This window comes from Helicoverpa armigera, chromosome 19 (assembly GCF_030705265.1).
Source record: "Helicoverpa armigera isolate CAAS_96S chromosome 19, ASM3070526v1, whole genome shotgun sequence".
Taxonomy (NCBI): Eukaryota; Metazoa; Arthropoda; class Insecta; order Lepidoptera; family Noctuidae; genus Helicoverpa; species Helicoverpa armigera.
This window is the reverse complement of record NC_087138.1, coordinates 2460548-2478517: the sequence shown is the minus strand read 5'-3', so window position 1 is coordinate 2478517 and position 17970 is coordinate 2460548. Positions and strand designations below refer to the sequence as shown.

The 17970-nt window shown below is 39.3% G+C and overlaps 2 protein-coding genes across 7 annotated transcripts in view; one reads left to right on the top strand and one right to left on the bottom strand.

The window, feature by feature from the left end:
* The window catches only part of LOC110382568 (protein kinase C and casein kinase substrate in neurons protein 1), a 111125-nt gene extending 103622 nt beyond the window's left edge, over positions 1-7503 (top strand). For 5 of the 6 annotated variants that reach the window (XM_049841612.2, XM_064039397.1, XM_049841609.2 and 2 more), the window contains 4 exons: positions 2109-2210; positions 3036-3184; positions 4518-4723; positions 5575-7503. In XM_049841612.2, the coding sequence (XP_049697569.1) occupies positions 2109-2210; positions 3036-3184; positions 4518-4723; positions 5575-5687 (570 nt within the window). In that variant the 3' untranslated portion in view covers positions 5688-7503. The remainder of the gene's footprint in view (positions 1-2108; positions 2211-3035; positions 3185-4517; positions 4724-5574) is intronic. The other variant, XM_049841613.2, reaches the window with a different exon arrangement.
* Positions 7504-7650: 147 nt separating this feature from the next.
* LOC110382567 (myotubularin-related protein 5) overlaps positions 7651-17970 on the bottom strand; it is a 43390-nt gene continuing 33070 nt past the window's right edge. The window contains exons 26-39 of the mRNA XM_064039557.1: positions 17662-17813; positions 16962-17160; positions 16389-16524; positions 15713-15895; positions 14655-14825; positions 13938-14114; positions 13413-13561; positions 12593-12740; positions 12010-12210; positions 11611-11743; positions 10923-11049; positions 10512-10591; positions 10284-10366; positions 7651-10150 (exon numbers count right to left, since the gene is read on the bottom strand). Coding sequence (XP_063895627.1) covers positions 10058-10150; positions 10284-10366; positions 10512-10591; positions 10923-11049; positions 11611-11743; positions 12010-12210; positions 12593-12740; positions 13413-13561; positions 13938-14114; positions 14655-14825; positions 15713-15895; positions 16389-16524; positions 16962-17160; positions 17662-17813 — 2032 coding nt within the window. The 3' untranslated portion in view covers positions 7651-10057. The remainder of the gene's footprint in view (positions 10151-10283; positions 10367-10511; positions 10592-10922; positions 11050-11610; positions 11744-12009; positions 12211-12592; positions 12741-13412; positions 13562-13937; positions 14115-14654; positions 14826-15712; positions 15896-16388; positions 16525-16961; positions 17161-17661; positions 17814-17970) is intronic.

Here is a 17970-nt window from a genome sequence, read left to right as displayed (position 1 = left end):
GGTCAATTTTAAACATATAACAAAATTAATTGAGCAAACCACATTCTCAAAGTGCCTCACTCAACAAATCAACACATAGTATGAGAAAGAATATTAAAAGTAACGTTAACACAAGGTTGATACTCCCGAAACGGACCCGATACGTAACAAATACTTGGCGCAAGCGTCGGCCGTGGTCGCTCAAGTGCTCGCGACCGCTCGGCGGCCTCTCCCGCGACCAGCGACCGCGCCCTGGTCGCAAGCTGTGCGCCGGCTGCGGCTAGCTCTACCTACCTTCTGCTTCGGTGTGGATGGGTCGCGAGTGGCGCCCTCGCTCGCCAGCAGCCACTGCTACGGAAGCAGCCGGTTCTATAGCAACCCCCTGATGGTACGACCACGGTGTAGGTTCGGTGGCGAGGGTCACAACGCTATGGTGTGTACTATACTTTGACGGAGTCAAGTTTGGAGTAGTCAAAGTATTCACATGACTATAGTTCGTGGTTAGCACGGCTTTGTGATGAGCTGATGGACTGTGGGTTTTGTGGGTGGATAGACAAATTACAGGCAACTACTTTCAAAGACCCTTTTATCCTTGTGTTACATAACTGACGACATAGAAATGAGGTACCTGTATAGCTATAAAGCGAAAGATTACGAGTCATTAAGAATTTTATAGTAATAGCGAAAGGTAAGTTATACTTCACCTCCACGCAATATTGCAACACTTCAAAAGAAAAGCAATTAACAGCAAACCCACAAAATGCACTGTAAATCGCTCATCATAAAGTCAGCACTCGATACTGAGAATCGATTGATCGTATAATCGAATGTCATCATGAAATGATTTGCAAAGCACCGAAGGGTTTGGGTCACACGAAAATACACCGTGATGATTGGTGTTAAAGAACAATTTTGCTCATAGATGATCACTGCACCGTTCATGGGGCATTTACACTGGGTCGGCGCCGTTGGTGACTGACAAAATATCGGCGACCGACCGGACATCGCACTACAATAAAAATAAATCCTTCAATTCGAGTGATAAGCTCAACCAAAAAGCTACATAATCACAAATATTTGCAAAATTGAAGTTACGGAGAACTGGAATTCAAGTGTTGGCAATGCCGGACAAATTAGCATCCAGCAATCGAATTTTCCAAACGATTCGAGTGCCACTGAATTCGATAATCAATGTGCCGAATTCAAACGGTGGAATTCCGAAGCCCGTTTTAGTTACCAAATTAGATCGTACGGATTTCGAATTTGGATCCAAAATTAGGTTGAATTAAACTCGAGGAGCACTCACCACTCATCCACACTGAAGATTGGGTAGTCAAAAAGTCAAAATGTTTTAGAAACGCACGCAAATCACTGAAATATAGACGCTGTATGCGGTATTGGAGGTATCCGCCATTTTGTTGCTCCACGATCAGGTAAAGAGGTTTCAATCGGCGAGCACAGATTAAAAATGGATTTGAAAATATGCACTTGTTTGGCAAACTGTTAGGTGAAAGAAAATAAAATTTTAAAATATGATATAAAAAATCTAAAAATACAGAAATTGAGTCCTAAAGTTGTACAGTTTTTGGAAACAAAAATGTCGGATAAAACTTCAGCCACTAAAGACCGACAAGTTTTTTTTTGTTATTTTCTGTCTAATAGCATGTATTTTCTCCTCTAGTCCCCCTCTAGTGCAAAGCTTCACTCTATTGATTAACGAACACCGGCTTTGTATTGATGTGTCTATGTTTTTATCTAAATTATTTTAATTACTTTTTTTTTTCACTTTGAGTTTGCATACGAGCATCGAGACGTTGGGAAAACATTTACCAAATCTACTTTTATGTATATTTTTGCTAAATAGCAAATTTTCTTCATCTATCAGTGAACGATTGACAAATCAATTTAATTCAAAGAAATATTTTGGTGTCAAAACTACTATAAACTCAGCAATTATTTACTATGGTAACACTCATATTTTGTGTTGCCACTTAAAAAAACGACTTCCAAACAAAAGACGATCGTTTTCATGTCAAATTCAAAAACCGAATTCCAAATTCGAGCTCCCCAATTCCCAACGTATCGTTGCCCCCGCCGTGACCGCTTGTGACGTGTGTGTCGCTGACCAGGAGTACACGGAGGAGTTCCGAGACATCGCCAAGGGCAAGTCCAAGGAGAGCCTGCCCACTGGGCCCATCACGCTGCTGAACCAGCGGCCCGTCAGCGAGGATGTACGTTACAATGTTTAGTTTATCTTTGTAAGGACGAGAGCGGTGGTGTGGGTACGCCATTAGGGTTATTGAAAGGAGTTTGAGGTGACTGCTAGGTGTGTTTTGGTAGGTAGAGGTCAATGTCCTGTGTGAGGCGAATTGATACTATTGGATCGAAGATATGGAGATGCCTTGTTGGAGAGATAAAAGCGCCCTTTCAGTTAGACGCATTTATACGAAATCAAAGTTCAATAAATATAGACGTTTTGCCAATCCGTAATATATTAAACTTATACGTCAGGTATGTAAACCGCCACCGCTTTCGTACGCAAATGACGTCACGCACGCGCCCGCCGCGTCACACCAGTGTTGCCAGACTGAACGTAATTTGTACCATTTTGGTAAAAAATGAACGAATTATGTATCAGTGTTTACGATTCAAATGAGAATGAATATAAAGCCGGATTGGTATTTCTTGTAACGCTTATTATGTATCAGCATGACGGGTCTAAAAGTAGTTTGTTTTTAAAGGGATAAGGTCATTCTCGTTTTAATCAAATTTTAGTTTTTTTAGCTTAAATTTTTATATTATTTTTTTATATTTTTGTTATCGATGTTGCATGATGGATGTTTCGCTTCACTTCAAAGTTTATGCATATTGGCATGAATTAACAATTTAACACACCTACGATATTATTATAGTTATATTCTATATATTATGTATATTTGAAAAAATATTTAAGTAAATATCGAATAATAATAATCCCCAAATATAATTGACTATTGATAGAGTGAAAGGACCACTGCACCTACCCAACTCTAAAGTTAAACAACAATAAACTACAGGAGCTGCCCCCAATAACCGCGAACAACAAATCGAGCAAGGCTGCCAACCATACGGACGCCGCCCCTCCCCCCACCGCCGTGGCCAACAATACCGCCCCCGCTAACAACACTATCGACAAGAAGACCATCAGCGCACCCATTGCTGTTACGTAAGTATTTAACAATTATATCTGGCATATAGGCACACTGAGGTAGAAAAGGGAGAACAAGAGAGTAGGCACGTGAGGGAATATATGTATAAAGAAATATGTTAGGGCCCTAAATAAGAGAGTATAATAGGAGAAGACACAGGAGGAGTATATAAGGAAGAATAAGTGAGTGTATACCCTCTATAAAACGAGAAGAAAACATAACTTGAGAGTGTATAAATATGAAGGAGTATATAGGAGGAGGACATAAAAGAATACGGAGGAAAGAATATAAGGGCTATTCATAGGGAGTATATAAGAGTGTTTATAGGCGAGAACATAAGGAAGTGAAGTAAAAGAGTACAAAGGGGAAAGGGGAGTATATAGGGGAAAACAAGGGAGTATCTCAAAAGAAGAAATAAGTCTGACATCACAAGTGCATTAGGCCACTGATACTTCTATCATTCCCTTAGCATCGAACGTCTAGAAATATTCACTTGCGCGGCCGGCTGTCTCGGCGCCCACGACGATCCCTTCGGCGGCCATCTTGTGCGCCTGAGCATGCGACCCGACGTTGCCAACCACTCGCGATTCACTATCACTGATATGACTGAACAAACTACTGATGAGTTCGTTATACAAGATATTTTATATAGAAAATTTTAAAATATGGTATTTTTCGAGTATAATATGTTAGGTTAACTTTTAAGATGTGGTTGTGTATTTAAAGCCTAAGTACAGTGATAAACTAAACGTTTTTCTTAAAATAACTGTGTTACCTTTGAAATATTATTATGAAAATTCAAAGTAAACGGTTGTTTTATGAAAAAACGTTTATACTGTAGGTAAACTTGGGCTTAAATTAGTGAAGTTTGTAGAAGTTGTTTGAGTACTAAAAGTGTTGCGTACATGTAATGTTGTCGAGTTATAAATTAGTTTTACATAAGTTTAATTAAAGTGACTACGTAAGATTTTGTAAGTTGGTGTTGATGCTAGTTTTGAATAATTTAGCATACGTAATAGGTTGTAAAGCTTCTATATTACATACTTGTACCTGGTTAATAAAATTTTGAAGCAACTTTATGAAAATTCTAATAATCCGATTGCTACCAGAAGTCGGCAAGCGACTTGAATTTTTTGACTTTTGAGAAATGTATACAAAATTTACTCAATTTCATTAAAATGAGAACTGATGTTCCACAACTAACACATGAAAATTTTTGCCTATTATCTGAGAATTTGATTATATCTACATCAAAAAAATCAACCATAGCAAAATTATTAGTCACTATTTACCGGAACACTAAAAATTCTGATGACCACAACAACTAAACCACCATATACCACCTTCCAGCAACGGCACAGCATCAGCCCCCAAATCCAACAAGACGTCCCCCGCTAAGGACAGCAGCGGCAAGGGCCAAGAGAATCCATTCGACGAGGACGAGTGGGACGAGGAGTCAGCCGGCGCGCTGACCGACACCGGCGAGCCCGGCGTGCCCGTGCGGGCGCTGTACGACTATACCGGCGCGGAGAGCGATGAGCTCAGCTTCCGACAAGGTGGGTACAGAGAAATGTAAAGATGTATGGTAGGAGACGGTTCGATACCACTCTGTAAGTAGGTTGCAGGCAAAATTGCATAGTGAAATCAACGACTTGCAAACAAGTAAGCAAATTGCAATAACTCACTCGAGTTTTTTAGTTTTGAGTCCTAAAACTAGGTAAAAGTTACACTGTTTTTCAATTGCCAACTAAAACAAGGTTTAGTTCAAAAGTTACTAAACTATACGGGTGGGCTACCTTTTACTTCATTGTCTCTTTAAGTCTTCCAAAATACCAACAAAGTTTTAAGAATTAATTCAGGAACTTAGGTTTATACACATGAATTTGGTTTGTGGCTATGTTAGAAATAACCAACATAAATGTTTTAAACATGTCAAAGATCCTGATATTTATTCAGATTTTTGACTTTGATCTTTGACTCTAGTATTTCAATCAATCCTAAGAAATCCCATTATGTAGCAATAGAATGGAGTGCTAACTAGCATATTTGTTCTTAGAACCAAACGGCCACGTAGTTCCGTGCGCCGAGGAGCGACCCGCCCCACCGCCCGTGGCCGCCGCGGTAACTACTCATTACTTGGCACGACGCACTTAGCACTCCATTGTATTACTATTCTGTGACTTGCCAAGCTTAAGTGTACAGACACTTGTGCACGCCATATTTTGTTCCCTCACTAAAATAATCCTTGGGGTTTGCAAATTGGGGACCCAAAATGGTGCCAAAACTGCCAAATATCAATATTGAACAAAAATTTGGTTACATCAAGGCGAATTTGCTGTACTTGGGATTTAAACAATGTAGTGTGTCATTTTGAAGCTACAATATTCGTTATTGTTCTTTGTTTCAGGTGATCTATTCGAAAAATTAGAAGACGAAGACGAACAGGGCTGGTGTAAGGGACGGAAGGACGGCAGAGTGGGGCTCTACCCGGCCAACTATGTCGAGCCAGTGGGGCACTAGCCCGGGCCCAGCCCTCACCACGGACCTTAGACTGCGACCCGTGGGCCCCCGCCTAGGGGTGAACGAACAAACTAACTCGTGGAAAACTTAAAACTTCCAAAAAATGCACTTTATGCTTCTATCGAGCAATTTGGCCTTAAATATTAATAATAATAGTATTGACTGAGGTATTTAGCTGGCATATCCCTACGTACCGTGTATGTATCGCTCATGCTTCTTCTGTTCATTCAACGCATTGGCAGCTTAGAGCACTAAGTTGTGCCAATGTTGTGGAACCTCAAGTATTACCTGTATTATAGCATTTTAATATCAAATCGTATAATGTACCTGTATTAAAATAAACACACAGTATACTTTTTCAAAATATAATCTACCCTCAGCTTAGCAGTATTAAAGTACAGTATATAATTCAAAATGAGCGTGACATTAATTTTGTATGTAATATCGATAAAGTTAGTGATGTTCATTCATTTCTGAGGCGACAACAAATCAATTGTTACGAGAACATGATGTGAACGCGTGACAGGTTATAAAAGATAACGTTTTATATTCGAGTGTCACGATGTAGTCATTATAATAGTAACAGGAGTTAAGTACATTCAGGTTTAACGTATGTGTTTACTTCTATAACGAATAGCTATAGATATGTTAGTTTCACACCGTCACTGAGCACCGCTCAGCTTTACAACGTCTTATGATATCATTTCACTCGACATCGAACCCCATACCCATGTGGATCGAGCTGTTTTTGATATACATTTAACAAGACGAATTTTTGGACCCAAATTTTTGTATATTTCTATGAAAAGAAAAATTCAAATCAAACATTTTAAGGGTTTTTTTGTTTAAAATGTAAGCGATGGTGTTTGGATATTTTTGGACGGAACTCTTTGTAGGTACAATATGGAAACCAAAAATTGTTTACTTGTAACTTGTAGTGACTGCCCATCCACTGTCGGCGAGCGATCGCTTATAGAGTAGAGTGTACAGCCGAGCAGACCCGGCCAGCCCGGGCGGAGGTGTATCGACTAATTAATTAGTGGTAAATTGACTGGCTAGTCGACTACTATTGTACTATTGCAATAAGTCTGCTAAAGCCATCGGTTGTATATAAAGTGTATAAAAGCAATGTATTGACCTAGGTAACATCGAACACTTCGATAAACAACAAATCGAATAATATCGATAACTTGAAACTAGCCGGTACATCTCTTATATCGATGAGGAATTTAGCTAAGCCAAAAAGTGTACGCCAATATAAATAATTAGGTAACAAATGATACCTTAGGCGGCAATGGGATTTATATTTTTGTGATATAATGGTACTCGACAGTGGTCGCCACTGCACCTAGTTGTGTTTATGTACATACACGATTATTGTATATCTCGTCGTGCTTATAGAATATTTATTTCCCATTGTATATAATGTAAAATGCATTAATAAATGTATGTAAGCTGTCGGGGCGGCTGCGGGCGGCGACTGACACCGAAGGCCTAACGTAGCACCCGACCGGGACTCCCGCCCGCCCCGGCGTTAGGTTAAATAAACAATAACGATTATTAATATATTACGAGAAATGTTTAATCTTTTCTTTTTCCCTTTTATACCTCGTTTTAATATTGTTGTATTGTGTAATGATAGCGACAGTCATAGCGGGCGGACGTGTAGTCTGTAGCTGTTTTGTTTTCATTGTTATAGGTTCTGCGACCATTGTGAGAAATTCTTTGTATTATATAATTATCAAAGAGGGTGGTTTTGGACCACATATGTTAATATATTATGAATATTGGTAAAATAAAATTGTTACATATGGTATTCTGGTGTTTTATTTGTTAACTACTTGAATACACATTGACAGATTGTGGTAGATACCAAAGTCTGTTAAGGAAGTACATGATAAGGTAGTATATAGTTACAAAAAGATAAGAGATACTCAGGTTTTGTAAAAATGAAAAGCCAGAAGACAATTTTAAAAATCTCTTTATTTGATGGAACGCAAGTGCACTGTCCAATATTTATTGTTAGCCTACTGCCGTACATTTTCACTAAAAACATCACATTTACAAACACCAAAATCCTTTCCAAATCATACAGTGTAATGGGAATTTTCGATAAACGAAAAATGTCAGTCATAATATATAAAATACTATTTTTTCGTAACAATACATAAATGCAGTAATATACATGAATACAGTATATTTTCATACGAACAGTAACGTACAGCAGTAGGCTGTATGCTCACATCTCGAGGTTACATCCGTCTAAGCCAAGCTAAACACTACTACATACTGTCCTTGTGACGACTGTGAAGTGGCTGTTTTCAGTAACTCAGTCATTTTGATACAATAATATAATAAACACCTCCTTTTTGGTAGTCGGTTAAAAATTATGCTTCGTTTTCTAATACATGGTATAGTTGAAAAATATTTTCCTATAAAGGATAATTAACCGAATCAATATTTTCTTGTATGACAATACTTGAAAATAATAAAATGTTATTTGTAAACCACTCCATAGTCGTCTATAGCCCAAAGAACAGTTAATAACACTTCGCAAAGTAAGGCAAACTATATTGCTAACGCCGCTCAGTAAAGCTTATATCGGTACTGCGACTAAATCGTGCGACAAAGTCGTACGACTTATCGTACGTTAAGACAAACTGAGCAACGCGTCTGTGCACTTTGTGCATTTTTGGCACAAATAATCTCTGCGCTTATTTATATGAAATTTGATCCTTTGTTGCATCGATACAGGGCAATTTGGAAATATTTAATTTATTGAATAGGATTGTGGTAAGTTTAATTTCTGAAATACAAAATCTTGAACAACAGTTTTTTATTTTTCTTTCCGATATGTATTTTTAGGACTTGTATGTATCGATGCAATATCAAAACGGGACCAAAACTTGCGCGCACATTCATAACCACGTGATATTAAATGCAATTACAGAAAAAATAACATTAATATTTACATGAGCTAATATGTATGTATGTACATAAATAGGGGTTGTCCCCCTCCCCTGATATGTGAAACAAAAAACGTGTACTTATTTACAAATCATACAAAAATGAGTATGTAACAAGTTGTGGCTCAGTGGAGATTCCTGAACGTTAAATAATATCTCTTTACAAGGAATATTATATTATGTGAACTAAATATAGCGTTCTACTTGTCTATCAATGTGTGTACGGTAAGCAGCAAAAGTTTGTCAACATTATCGACATTACTCATGTAAGTTTTTGATGAACTTTTGAGATAAGTTGTAGGAGTAAAACCGAATGCTTTAACAAACTTTTGTCGCATCGTACGTCGATTTTATAATAACTATAATAATATGAGGGTGGCTCCGCGAGCTTTAGAACTTGGCGTTTATCGATATTTTTAGCACTTTATTCTGTACGCATATATTCGGTATATGGCAATTCTATGTAAAAAAATGTACTTGGATTTATGACGTTACATTCAAGTGAATATCTGTCTTATTACAAAGGAAATAGAATCGATTTTACAAAACACCAAGTTCCAATCGAGCCCCTTGTATAAAAAAGCAATACAAATATAACATCTAAGTGAACTAACAACATAACATACGGGAACAGAACTTTACACAACAGTCATCGATATATTTACAAACGGGAAACATACGTACGACACTAATTCATTATCAATATTAATCATTATTATAAATACTTTCATATTATACTATGTTTAGGTGAATTGTTTTTGTGAGAAAATATTTTGGCCGAATATTTTTTTGAGTATTTTACTATTAAAATTTTTTATCCCCCGATAAAAAAGGGGGTAATTTTTTGTAAATGAATTATTACTTAAAAGGGAATGAATAACAACCGTGCTAAATCAGCTATGTACTATAAAGTCTTATGTACCAAAATGCACCAATAAAAAAATAATATAAGAATGCAAACATTTCACTAAGTACTTTTGCTCTCACAAAAACAATTCCATATGTTCTTGTTGAATACCGCATCGAGATCAAAGCCCCTACACATCCAAGTTTAAACATTTCAAAGCTTTTTGCTTCTTCCGGGTTAGCGCGATAAACTTCATATAACCGAGATAATAACTGTGTATAACCTTGCCTAAAGCCACAAGTTACAATCTTGTGACCAATAATATCTAATAGTAATAAATATATAATAAAACAAAAATAATAGTCTTGTAATAACATTTATATCAAGTCTTAGACATGATGGATTAAGGTCTCAATCATCGATAAGCTGTATCGAGTCGTCGGTATCGAGAGCCATCGTCACTGGCGCTATATCTATCGACAGATATACCTCAGTTTTTGTCGATGTCGACAAGTGTGTCGGAGTGTCAGCCCTAGTGTCGGGACATTGGGCAGTGTTCACTGTAGACAAGCTTGCAACTTCTCTATCCACTCCTGCGCAGCGTTCGCGTCGCTCGCGCAAAAGTTGTATGTACGTCTGCTTGTACGTAACTGTGAAACAAAAATGGCCGTTTATTATTTGTCTAGGCTTTTATCAACAATGGTAGTCAGTTTCTAAATAGAAATTCAAGATATTAAGTAAAGAAATTGAATTCTTTATATTATGTAAAGTATTGATGCTTACGTCAAAGAATGATCTATCGTCACATTTCTTGGGCGGACCCGGCGCGGGCGCCGCTTGTGTCACCGTGATCACCTCCGCTAGATCTAAAACAACATTTAAACGTATTGCAATTAACTTTTGCAAAACTATCTTTTTTGGAAAAAAGTATATGTGTTACAATCGGAATTAAATACTTAACAAATAATTAAATATAATAGCAATGCAATCAATAAATTTAAAACGGCTTACCTATAAATCCTTTGCAATGCGAGTCTTCCATCGCGTCATAGTATCGCAGCTGATGTTTAATGGAGTCCAACACGAACCAACTGAAAAGAATAAAACAAAAATTAAGTAATTTCTTAAATTTCCCATTTTAGAGTCGTCCGAAAATGTAGTTAACTGCCGATTACAATTACATCAGTGTAAAATCTCAATTTCTTAATACTTCAATTGATGAACTATAAAAAATAACTACATCATAATTCACATTAGTATTATGATGGTAAAAGTGAGTATGTTTGTTACGGCTTTACGCGCAAACCGCTAAACGGATTTGAACGATGAAACTTGGGAGTAATATATAGGCAACTTTTTATCCAGATACAGGGAGTAGTTCCCACAGAAAACTGGTGGAAGCTATTTAGGACATTAACTGACCGTTGTTTCCATCCTTTAAGCAATGCGCCTCGCTTGTACAGATGTCCCTCGTGCGTCCTGTTCTCCGCCACGTTCGACGAGAACTGCTCGTAATACTGCTGCGATGACGACTGCAGTGTTGACACTCCTGTAGACAGACAGATATTGTATTATTTAATATTAATATTGTTATCATCTGTGTAGCCTTTTTCCATTTTCCAACCATATTGGACCGCTTGCAGCTCAGTACCAGTGTTTTAAATAGAGTGCTTGCAAACTGACATTTTTCTTATTTCAAATAGGCCTATAAAACCTAAAAGCAGGTTGCACGGTTACAAAGCGTGGAGAAGCACCGGCAAGAAGCTCTATAGAAACTCATCTTCCGAGCCTTTTCCCAACTATACTGGGGTCGGCTGCCAGTTTAACCGAATGACTACCAGTGTGTTACAATGAGCGACTGCCTATCTGACCTTCTCAACCTAGAGGTAGTTACTCAGGGAATTCAATAGCCGTTGATAAGAGTGGTGTCAGACTTACTGGCTTTTAACTACCCGTAACAACTGCCAACACACTATATTCAAAAAAGCAGGTATTTCATAGTTTTCTTAAAGTACTGGAAGCTAGTCCCAACATGGTTGAGACAATATAATTTTATAATTATAATATAATAATAATAAATAATTTTGGAAACTTTTTAAGTTTCTCTTACCGGCGGAGAGCGGCGGTCGGTGCTGGTCGGCGTCTGGGGGCGGCGGCGCCTTGTACTTGGTGCAGGGCGGCGCCCACGACTCCGCGCAGCGCTCGTGGCACATCGCGCCGCAGTCCACGCAACGGACGCCAGTCTGTCATGATGCGAAAATTTGCGTTTTTACCATCAGTTGACTCAAATGGGGGATAGGCAAGGTAAAATAATGTTTGGCAAAACTTTTTTTATGTTTTTTAGATGGGAAAATGGCTCTGGTACATAAAAGGCCTACCAAGGAACACGATAAATTTAAGTCAGTAAAAGTCTAACACTCCTTCATCGCTAACCCACAGCGGGAATGTCATTTGATGATTTTTGTCATAGTTCTGAGCCTTGGTGGGCCCCACTGGATGTTGTGCATACCTTGAGCGGGCCCCACAGCAGGTCCTGGCAGTGGTCGCAGCGGGCGGGCGCGGCGGCGGGCGCGGGGGCCCAGCGGTGCGCGGGCGCGGGCGGGGGGGGCGCGGCGGCCAGGCGGCCCCGCACCAGCACCTCCAGCGTGCCGCGCTTGTGCCACGCCAGGGTGGCTCGGCGGACCACGCCGGACGACATTGATGAGTTGCGCTGTGGGACATACAAGCATACAGGTAAAAATACAACATGTAAAACATTTATATGCACATAGTAATTTTGATTAAGATTAATTGCCATTAAGTGTAATTATAACCCAGCAGATATGCGTTTGAAAATTACAGTAAGACGAAACCCATCATTCAATTACGAAGAGAAAAGAATTGGACGGATACGACAAAAATCGGAGGAGGTCCAGAAATCGGAGGGGTAAAAATTTGTTTATCATTATTTCCGACAGATATCCAACTCCCACGAAAAAACGCGAAGATAACTTTCATATGAACTTCCATCTTAATTGTGTCCATTTCAGAAGCAGTCAAACACTGCACTGAACTTCTCATACAGTTTCACCCAATCCCCAAGCAGCACAAACCTGCAGCTCCAAGGTGTTGGGCAGCTCGAGCTGGTCCCACCTCACGCGCCACTTCTGCGGCAGGTGGCCCAGCTCCAGCTCCAGCTGGCGGATGCGCTCCAGCAGGCCCGAGAACGAGTCCGGCATGCTGCGGGCTATGCTGTCGTAGCTGGATGGTTAACAACATAAGATTAACCTCCGATATGTCTTAATAATAATTATGTTCGCAATGAGAACGACTGCAGGAAAGCCAGTTTTCATCAAATTAATTTCTTTTAGGCTTTTACAAGCACTTATGAACGTCCAAAATAGAAATTAGCTTAGTAAACGCATGGAAATCACAGTTCATCCGTTCTTCGCAGAGATCTTCGGCGCCACAAAGAAACATAAGACAAACAGACATATAACGAACGCGGTCGAAACAAATGACTTACTGTTTGTGTCGGGAGTACAATGATGGTGTATATTTTTACGAGAGACCAAATAAGATCCAAAACTTTGATGGTTTAATAAGATTGAAAATTGGAACATCTAGATATATTTTTTTTGGGATAAAATGTCATCTAATACAAGTCTGGATATACATATATTTAGTACATTTGAAAGAGAGGTAAAATGACATCCAATACAAGTAAGTATTTTGTATGTCATCTAATACAAATCTGGATAGATATTTAAATAAGTACATTCAACATTTGAGGGGTAAAATTACATCAAAAAAAGTACTAATTCATACATTTTATAAAGTCCATTTCACGAAAGAAGTCTCACAGACGCAGCGCTTGTGTCTAATATTTCGGGAAATGGACTTTACAATAATATATTCCAATGCTTTATTTACCCAGCAGTAACAACTCTCCGCTGCGGCTGCCGGTCAGGCTCGGCCGGCGCTAACACTTCCAGGTCGTAAGGCGCTCCGTGTGATAACTCCTCGCTGGTGTAGTACTGCCATACTTCTAGGGCACTGATTGAGGATACTGGGCGGAGGACCTGTGGAGAAATATTACTGTTAAGTATATTTAGGAAACTATGAGCATTTTACTATAACGTCGATTATATGGCGAAGTGAAGGAGAAAAAAAAACATTATATAAGACATCCATTCGACTTAAGAAAATGAAACTGCCAAAAGTTTAAAGAGAATAACTTTTATTTCATTTGCTAAGGCTTATGGCCGGTCCAGGCCATTTAGCAAAGAGGAGCAATGACCAATGAGGCCGAAAGGGTTTCGTGTGGAGACCATGGTCTGTCAAGCGTAGCGTATGATATGTAACCGGGCCTTTTGGAATTCATAAGGGGAAATTTTGTTCAGCAGTGGACGCGAAAATAATAATTATAATGGTGATGCCTTTAACACATGTACTTACAGGGTTATCCAGATCAGGCGTGTACAGGAAGTTGTAGAAGATGGGCGACTTCTGGTGGTGTCGGTCGATGTAGTCGAACAGCGAGTGTCCGAGCGACGGCGCCCGGCCCGCGCTGCCGCCCGCGCCCTCCTCCTCCGACCCCGCGCCCGCCTCGCCGCCCGCCTCGTACAAGTACACCTAGAGGAAAATCAGACATTGATTAAGACGCCGACAGCACCAAATTGGCAATTTTTTACAGCCAAATTGGCTAAATCAAATCTATACAGTTTTTCATGACGAAAAAATATATATTAATCTTGAAACAATTTCTGAGAACCCTGTTAATTTCAAAACACGCTCTAAAATATTTTTCTCGATGCAAAAAAAAAAATATAAACTTTCCTCTTCTTTTTGTTTTGGGGTGCATTCAGCCTCTTATTTTCTATTTAAATATAAACTTTTTTTATAACTGAAACTACTACTTAGTACAAAAAAAGTTGATATTTTTGATTGTTTTTTTTTTTTTTTGATTGTTTATTTTAAATCGATTTTATGACTTCACGTCAGCGCACCACGTATCTACGTAATTTTTTAATGTAGGGTGTAAGGAATGTTTCGAAAGTGAGTTGACGTCTATCAATACCCATAAAATTATTATTTTTTTAAACTAATAATGCAGATATGTTCTCTTACTGATTATTTTTTTTCGCACTGCTTTAAAAAATCCTGTATACTGACCATCCTGTTAGTATCAGCTCGCCTATCGTCGGCAGCAGTGATCCCGAGCTCAGCTCTTTGTGCCTCATTGTCTAGAAGGAATGTTCTGAACCGACACGATACTGCGTGGTAAGCTACAAATCGTAGGTAGTACTCGTTGAACTCGAAGGCCAGGGGGAATTGTTTTTGTAGCTGGAATAAAAAAGCCTTATTTATTTACGTACATGAACCAACTTGAATTATTTTCATAGGAAAACATATTACATTTTTACAAACAACAATAGGCATGATGACAGTGCTAAAAATAATTATTGTAATTAGTCCATCTTCTAGATTAGCAAAAAATATTGGACATATTTTTTTTAACAAGACATTAAATATGGGTAACTGGATAGAGAAGAAGGTCAGAAAGGCATTCGCTCCTTGTAAAGCACTGGTACTCAGCTGAATCCGGTTAGACTGGAAGCCGACCCCAACATAGTTGGGAGAAAGGCTCGGAAGGTGAGAACATTTAACATAGAGTGCAATAAAGATTGAGAATGGGGTCTTGTGACATCACGGTTATGTTATACAAAGAACAATGTCAGACGTCCATAGTAACTTAGGCTCAACAAAAATATTTCATGTACAGTGAAAATTCTTACAGTTTTTTGTGTAGTTTAATGTCAGAAGCTTTTCTATGTTTTCCACTTTTGCATTGAACTTCTCAAAACCAAATTATTCCAAATTATTAAAACGAAAAACCTGACCTCGATAAACAAAATAATTACTTATTAACATGATATTTTTCTTTTTTGAAAAGTTCTAGATAACAATTAAATATTTTATAAGAAGTTATTATTTTATATTAAAATTTTTGTAGTAAAGAACTTTGTGTCCGTGAGAATTTAGTTTTAAAAGTTGATTGGGCGGGCCGAAACCTGACATTGTTCTTTGTACCTAAAAGTGACGTAACACAAAATTCCAACGTGTTACATCTTTGTTAAGTATTTGTTTGTGGGAGATAATTAAAAATACTTGTTCAATATTTTAAGGTTTAGAGTAATGTGCAAAAATAAATAAACCAAATAATTTCTAACCTGATGTACAGCATCGAGGAACATCAAGAAAGTAGGCGTGAAGCCCTGCTGCGGCGTGGCTCCTATATTGGAGCGCTGCTGGAACTTGTGCCCTAGAGCCAGCCACTCCTTCTCCACGAGGATACGGAAACCTTCTAACGTTCGGTAGTAAGGTTCGAGGCAGATCTGGGCGAGTGATGATATCTGGAAAAAATGTGAATTTGAACAGAGTGCTAAGGTGATAAGGTCGAGTTTTGCTTGCGTTTTGAATGAAAATACGTGTGGTTATTACAACGATCTATTGGACACAATTTATGAAGGATCAAATGAGGGATATATGAGTAAAAATGTATTGCTATATGCGACAGTTTTAAACCGAACACAGATAATTATTTAGATACAAATACCTAATAGTGTTGCCTGCAATTTTAATGAAAGTCTAAAAGTAATTTATTAAAATCCCAAAACACAATTGTAATTTTATTCTCCAATATACAACTTATTAAAATCAAGATGAGAATGATTAGATTCCACATTGTAAACCCCGTTTGAACCTCTCACAAGAGAGGTGAAAGAGAAAACCCATTTTACTTTCGAATGGACATGCTGTAGGTATACGTAAAATGGATCATAACATATAATATGTATGTAAAATAGTATGTGCTTATAATATGTAAATTATAAAGACATATTTTACCTGTGTAGTGGCGTCCCATCCATCTTCCAAAGACAGGAGTACGGAAGATCCCTGTATGTCTAGTAAATCCACTACAGCTCCAGACAGCTGGAATAACTGTCGCAGCTGCCACAGCCAGCCTGACTCTTCTATTAACCTGGATATTGGAAGATTCAAATGAGCTGCGGTTGAAAATGGAATGGAGATTGAGTTTGTGATCGTCTTTCAGATAATCGAATGCCTAACATGCTTTACAAGAGACTAGGATCTTCAAATGATGAAATATACTCGGACAACCCCTTTCAAGTTTACTATCATAAAATAACGGGTACGTTATGTCCCCCACTAACCAGTGCAGATTGCTTACTAAAAGTATCCGCTGTCAACATTAATTAGTAAACGTTCTATTTCCCGCTTGCATATTTGTGGCGCGGTGATCTGCCAGAATGACTCGAACTTTTTGTTAGTTGTACGGATCCCTGAATAAAATTGCTTAGGTTTTATTTTTAGACGCTAGGTGCACCACTGATAGTCTGTCAAATGCAGCCGCCCTTCTCGCCACATAGTGAGTGTGGTAATGAGTGCAGGGGTCACCTGAGGAAGCCGGGCGGGTCAGGGGCCGCGGGCGCGGAGGGCACGGCGGCGCGCATGAGCTTCTTGAAGGCGTGCTTGGTGGCGCGCGCGTCGGGGTACTCGGCCGGCACCAGCTCCGCGCCCGCGCAGCTCAGCGCCGCGCCGCCCTTCTCGCACACCACGTACAGCGCCGCCCGCCGACCCGTGCCTTCGCCACATACTGGGGGTGAATGATGGGATGTTAACAAAGAATTCGTAATACAAGAGAGTTGTGTCCAATCATGAAGTTGAAGAACTTTATTGTAAATAAGATCGATAGTAAAGGGAAATATTTTTAAGGGAATTTATTAAAAACTGAACATTGAATAAATAAATCCGAGTTATACGAGTGAAACTTAAAGAGACTTTCAGACCACTAGAGCCATCAGTATAACTAGGGCGTGTGCTATCTATATGTATAGTTTAGAACCATTCATCTTCATTGAATGCTGATTGATTGCTATCATATATCACTATTCAAGAGGTGCGAGGCCTGGCGCCGGTCCTTGAGCGACCCCCAGCGCCCGAAGTGCCGGGACGAGGTGCAGTGTACTCACCCGAATCCGCGTCAGCAGTGGACAGTCTCTGGCGGGGCGCGTACAGGTCGAGGTGCGAGGCCTGGCGCCGGTCCTTGAGCGACTCCCAGCGCCCGAAGTGCCGGGACGAGGTGCAGTGTACTCACCCGAGTCCGCGTCAGCAGTGGACAGTCTCTGGCGGGGCGCGTACAGGTCGAGGTGCGAGGCCTGGCGCCGGTCCTTGAGCGACCCCCAGCGCCCGAAGTGGCGGGACGAGGTGCTGGCGCCTCCCTTGCCGCCGCTGTTGCGACCCAACACGCTGATACGTAAGTCACATGTTACTTGTCTTAACAACTACACATCTAATAACTAATCGACAAAAAATCTATGAACATTCAAACGTGTTATAAATATTTTGACATTTTGTTGTCACATAATATATCACATACAGTATGCACTGTCCTCAATTGGGGACA